This window comes from Leucopleurus acutus (assembly GCF_964270905.1).
Source record: "Leucopleurus acutus genome assembly, chromosome: 8".
Lineage (NCBI taxonomy): Eukaryota > Metazoa > Chordata > Mammalia > Artiodactyla > Delphinidae > Leucopleurus > Leucopleurus acutus.
In genome coordinates this window covers 54,249,236-54,255,235 of record NC_139151.1, presented here as the reverse complement: position 1 = coordinate 54,255,235, position 6,000 = coordinate 54,249,236, and the positions used below count along the sequence as shown (strand labels likewise).

Sequence of the window (6,000 nt, the reverse complement as noted above, 5' to 3'; positions counted from 1 at the left end):
TTTGGTCTACCCACGTTGCCTCTGAAACTCTTAAAAATTTGGCCAAGAACTTTAACATAAAAGAGCCCCCCCGCCCAGACTTAGGAGAAAAGAGCCTGGCGTGATGCCCTTCCTCCTGTCCCTGGCAAAGGTGGGCAGAGGGTGATGCTGATCTGGTGGCCTTTTAAGCCATGGGAGGAGAGGCCTGCCCTCTCCTGTCCCTGTAGCTAGGCACCTGGGATTCGACAGGGCAACAGAGGGTGACGTGAGCTGAGAGCACACTCTGGCCTGTCACCAGGCCACACTTGTACTTCCTTGGGACCTGACACAAAACTCAACCAAACGGCACAGGCTGCCGGCCACTCCCCCGCGTCGTCCACTAGGCTCTGTTCCGCTCTGCCCGCCACCCATCAGTCCTGGGAGCTGCCCTCGCCTGCGGCCATGCACATCGCTCCCCTGACCACCACACCAGTCCTCACGTTCTGCTCCACCCTGCATCTCCACGGCACTGCCCGGGCTCGCCACCAGGCCCTCCGGATGTACTCAACCACTAGCTGCGCCTCCCCCACCCCCAGCCTTCGCCCCGCCTCTCAGCCCATCGGTTACCGGCGCCTCCCCTGCCGCACTGCCCATCTTGCAGAAGCTCACTCCAGGCCTGGGCGCCGCCCTGTGTCTCCGCCCAGGCCGTCCTAGGGTGGCCCCTCAGTCGTCCCCCCCCCCCACGCACCTCCACCCCGCACACTGCGTCGCCTTCCCACAGCTCCGCCGGCCCCCCCACCACATCGGCGCTCCCACCCCACGCGCTGCACCGCCCAGCACAGTCCAAGCCTCGTGGGTGCGGCGCTCTTGGCTGGGTGGGGTCTCGGGGAAGAGGACCACGCTCTGTCCCAGAGCGGCAGAGCCGGGCCTGTGGCCCCACAGTCCCGGGGGCCCGGCCCCGCAGTGTCTTCGTCACCCCATCTCCTGCTCCTTGTTCTGGGTTGCCCATCATTCTGTCTTCCCCTCCTGCTGTCCTTATCCTTCTGCCTCTCCCACCCGGCAACAGCTGCACTGCCACTTGGCCTGAAAATGGGGGACCACAGCAGGTACCCACTGCCCTTCTGCATCTGGGGCTCTAACTCCTTTGTCCCTCAAGACCACCTCTGACCTTCCTCCTCAACTCCTTCATCTTTTGGTGGCCTTGCCTCTCCCCTGCCAAGAAAGACAGGGCTGAAGAAGTCTGTATCCACCTTGGTCCGCTGGTCCTTGGCTCCCTGGGTCAGCGAGACGACTTGGCTTCTTCCGGGACTGGGGGAGAGGTAGGCCAGTAGCGGGAGGGACAGGGGCTGAGAGCTGTGCCCAAAGGGGAGGTGTGGAATCTGGCTCAGAGCCCCAGCCCCTCCCTCCACCCGTCTGGTAGGTATTCGGGTCTAAAGGGCAGGAAGAGGCTGAAGGATGCTTTTTGGCAATAGCTCTAACTAAGGTGGGTAGAGGCACGGCCATTGCTGATAAAAATCAAAGGTGGGCCCCAAGGGAGCCATCTGGCCCTCGCCTCCCAGGGGAAGGGGTCAGGGTTCCTGATGACAAGTGCTTTGAAGGCCAGAGTGGCAGAGTAGAGAGGGGTTGGGCAGGAGGGCGCGCTGGAGAGGAGAAGGGGGAGACAGACGGGGAGGCATCAGCTCTGGAGACGCTGCCTCTGGCCCCTCCCTGGGGCGGCGGCCCGCGCGTCACAGCTTGGGCCCCTTGGAGGGCTCCGAGGACTGCCGCACGTCTGTCCACTCCTGCATGGTGCTCTGCAGGGCCTGGGTCTTCTCCTTGTCCACTTGGACGTAGTCCACCTTCTCATCGGAAGTGACTGATGACGTGGATGGCTGGGGGACAGAGCGGGGAGTGAAGTGGCTGTGAGTTACCAGTAACGCGGGGGGCGGGCGCGCGGGGAGAGGAGGTGGGGCTCTACACGGCTGCCTCTCTCGCCTGCCTTTTCCTTCTGAAAGTGGCCTGTAAGGCCTGGACTCCAACCTGCACCGTCCCTCCTGGTTGATGCAGCAGCCCCTGCCTGCCGTCCCGATGTCCCAGCTCCTGGGGGGACCCAGGCCCCTCCCTGGCCTGATGGATGGCTCCAGGCTTTCACCTGCGCCTCCACCCACCCCTGTGGCCACTTGTCCACGGGAAGGGCTGTGCCGGGTGCCAACAGGCACCGGCCACAGGGCTTTGTGCGTGGCTCGCTGTGAGCGCGCACAGCTATCCTGTGCGGGACGCTGCGCCGGGGCTGCTGTCTGGACTGGGCGGCTAAGTGTGCTTCCTGAGGGGGGCCTTCCCCGGGCCCGGAAGCCCTTCTGCAGGCTGCACCTGGACAGCGAGTTCTCAAAGAAGAACTCAGGACCAGGACACAGGATCCCCGAGTCTTGGCTCTGTCGTGGGTTCACACGTGACCTCGAGCAGCTCGTGTCTCCGTGTGCATTCGTTCGCCCATCCGCACGACAGGGGGGGTGGGCTGACGGATGCGGTCCTACGGGCTCAGGGTACCTGTGTGCTGAGAGTGAGGGCGCGTGAGCCCCCGGAGACCCAGGCTACAGCACGGCCCAGTCACAGAAGCAGAGTGCCGCCGGCCTGCGCTGAAGGCAGCTGGCCTCCGGGACTCCTCCCCCAGGGCCGCCAAAGCCCAGACTGACACCCACCCACCCGCCCGCCCGCCCCAGGCACCTTGCGGTGGGGGCTTGGGGAGCTCGGCTGGAAGTCCAGGGCCAGATAATCCACGCTGCCAGTGCTCTTCTTAGGGGCTGGACTGTTGGTGCCACTGGGAATGGGAGATGCAGACACTGGGTTTTGCTATCACAAAGGAGGGAAAGACCATTAGTTAGTTTAGGAAACAGATTAACCCACCACCGGGCAAAAAACACCTCTGGGAGTAAGAGCAACTAACTAGCTCGATGAGTGCTGACTCTGTGCCCTGCACTGCGCCGGGGACTTCTCACGTTCTTGTCTAAACCCTCACAACAATCCTGTGACGTAGGTATTATTACTGTTCTTATTTTTTAAAACGAAGATAAAACTCTGGTTTGGAGAAGTAAAGCAACCTGCCCACGGCTGCACAGCTGGTGAGCAGGGAGGACTACCCCGCTGTGCCACGCTGCCTCCCTTCCAGGGCATGAGGCTGCGTCTCACCTGTGATCTCCCGGACAGACCAGCCCCCGCTTGCTGGCCCCAAGAAGGGAGCACATGTCCTTTACGCACTGGACCCTGGAAAGGTTTCTGTTGCACCAGATCTGCTTCTCTTGGGCTCCCACCCATGGCCCGGAGCGGGGTTGTCACACCGCAGCGGCCTGTCCCTCCAGCCCCAGCTCCTCAGGGGTCTCAGCAGAGGGGCCTCATCCCCAGGCGGCACAAAGCCCCAGTCCCTCAGCGGACACGCTCCACGGTCCCGTCTCATCCAGGCATCAAGACCAACTTGTCTGGCACTTCCCTGAAGACACCTTCTAATGAGAAATGCAACAAACAGTCCTAAGCTTTGTGTTTTCTTTTGGCTGCTTTACTGATTGGTAGATTTTTTCTATTTATGCAGCAACTACCAGGTGCTGGGCAGCTACTCCCTTTGCACTGGGAATCTCAGGGGGCAGAACCCTGTGTTTATTCCCTCTGTGAGGGCCTTCACCACACCGAGTCATGCACACGTGTGCTTCCCCACCGCTGAGTGGGGTAACACACACTCAACAGACACACTCCCATACCTCCTCATGGTCATGGGAACAATGGGATAAGGAAATGAAGAGATCTTTTAGTTTTGAAAGATTTTAACAGGATAGAACAAGGACGTTAATGCTGAAGGCTGCTCTAGTTCTTCTCTACAGGCCCCTGATGACTATTCTGACACACCAGCTAACCACTTGGCCTGCTAACTCTTCTGGGGCTCCCTCCTGCCCCAGCACAAGTGCAGACTTCCCAAGACAGCATGCGGGGTCCTTCATGATCTGACTCCAGTCCAACCTCCCCGCCTGCCCACTCCACCTTCGCCCAGAGTTAATGACCATCATTCTCCGTGTTCCTGTCTGCACGACCACTCCACCTCAGCGCCTCCCCTTTCCCTAGTCCGGTGTGATCGCCCATCCTGCGGGTGCGTCCCTGCAGCACCGCCTCTCCAGGGACACCGACCATGCCACCTGTGTTACAGTCGTGAGAGAGGCAGGCCTTCTCTGCCCCTTAAGAGAGCAGCCTCCTTGAGGGCAGGGACTGCGCCTTCCTTGCCTCTGACGATGACCCCACAGTGCTCGACACGTATGTGCTCAAGACGGATTTGCAGCAGCAAACTAAATCACAAATAATGTGGGTGGCCTGAGGCCGGGGTGAATTAGTGAGCTGGGAAGTGGAGGAGTGAGAGGTGGGTTCCAGGGGACCCCAGAGGACTCACCATAGGGACGTAGTTCTCTTCGCTGTCTCCCGAGTCCGTGCTGGTGATGCTCTGTGTGGAGATGGGGCGGCAGTACTGGGTGGATCCCGGGTTGAAGGAGTGGCTGTGGGGAGAAGACAGGGAGTAAACCCTGGGGCACATCCAGCCTCCCGCCGGGCCCTGGCCCTCACACCCCCAGACAGACCTCTGCCCTCCATTATCAGACTAAGATCGGATACAGAGCGGGGACAACTTTTCTCCCTTCACAGAAGAAGAAAACCAAGCCCTGAGCTACCAACAGCCATCAGCAGCAGGACGCAGCCTTCCTGGCACACGGCCTAGTGACCCATTCCATTCACCAACCTGATGGCCCTGTTCCAAGTTCCCGTGTCCACAAATAGACACTTACATGGCCCTGGACCAAGACTTGGTGATGGGTGACTTGAAGGGGAGCTCATCGATGACAGTATTGTTTCTCAGGTCAAGTGGTGTTGGCTTTGCTGCAGCAGGAACAGAAAGTCGAGTCATCAGCCAATGATGATAATGCCACACATACAGACACTTACACGTGACACACAAGTGCATTTATGAGTCATTCCTATTCATCCCAGTTGTTCAGGGGGAGACTGAAGCTCTCAGCAAGGTTACACAATCTCCGCCCATGCTGACAGGCCCTGAAGCCATGTCTTCAGATTCCAAATTTTATATTCTTCGCACCGTACCTATGGCAATCATAGTTTCGGAACCTAAAGTGGGGACACAGGGTGTGACAACAGACTGTTTTCCGTGGATTTGTGACTGCATATGAAGACAAGAGATGACATTTGAAACATCATAGAGAAGGCCACCATGACTGCCCCCTGCCCACCAGGACTGTGGAGCCTTCAGTGGAGGAAGGTGAACGTCACAAAGTCCTGAAGGCTTCAATCCAAATGCTGAGATCTGCATTCTCTGTTGGCCAGCCCGAAGGGGGCTTAGGTCTGTCCAGTGCCTCTACTTCTCCCTCTGAATCCCTGCCACTGATCCAGGCCTGCAGAATGAGGTCGAGGCAGACCTGACACTTGCACTGCAGCACTTCTTCCCGGTCTAAATGCAGAGGGCACAGAGCTAACTTTACTGAACACCTGCCATGCACTAGAGTCAATGTCCTAGATGCTTTCCTCCTCACCAAACCCGGAAGGCAGGCATGACTATCCCCACTTCACAGATAAGAAAACGGAGGCTCAGAGAATTTACAGGATCTACTCAAAGTCACACACCTAGGAAGTGCTGGGTAAGGATTCCAACCCACATCTACCTGGTTCGAAAGCTCAGTCCTTTCAATTATAGCATAGTGTATCTTTTCATGGACTGCTCTGTCAGTTCTACCTTGCCCAGCCCCAGAGCTAATACAGATACCTCATCCTTGAATTACATCTCATACATTATGAAGCACTTTTAGATGTATTATCTATGTCCTTCAATGTCTCTGGGAGGTACGTTTTACACTTCCCATTTCACAGATGAGAAATAAGGCACAGAGACACAGGATGATTTGTTTATAATCACATGTTAGCAGGCAGCAGGGCTGGCACCTGAATCCATCCTGTCCTGATTCCTGCACTCTTTCTGCTCATCAAGGGTCCTCAAGAGCCAGTCCCTAGGGTGCCAGACCACTG

General features: G+C 58.1%; 1 protein-coding gene across 1 annotated transcript in view; it reads right to left on the bottom strand.

Annotated features, from left to right (window-relative positions):
- Positions 1-1,685: 1,685 nt before the first annotated feature.
- Positions 1,686-6,000, bottom strand: part of GAB2 (GRB2 associated binding protein 2) — a gene marked incomplete at both ends in the record, with an annotated part of 171,576 nt that continues 167,261 nt past the window's right edge. Inside the window, 4 exons of the mRNA XM_082844525.1 lie at positions 1,686-1,829; positions 2,662-2,787; positions 4,364-4,466; positions 4,752-4,842. Coding sequence (XP_082700651.1) covers positions 1,686-1,829; positions 2,662-2,787; positions 4,364-4,466; positions 4,752-4,842 — 464 coding nt within the window. The remainder of the gene's footprint in view (positions 1,830-2,661; positions 2,788-4,363; positions 4,467-4,751; positions 4,843-6,000) is intronic.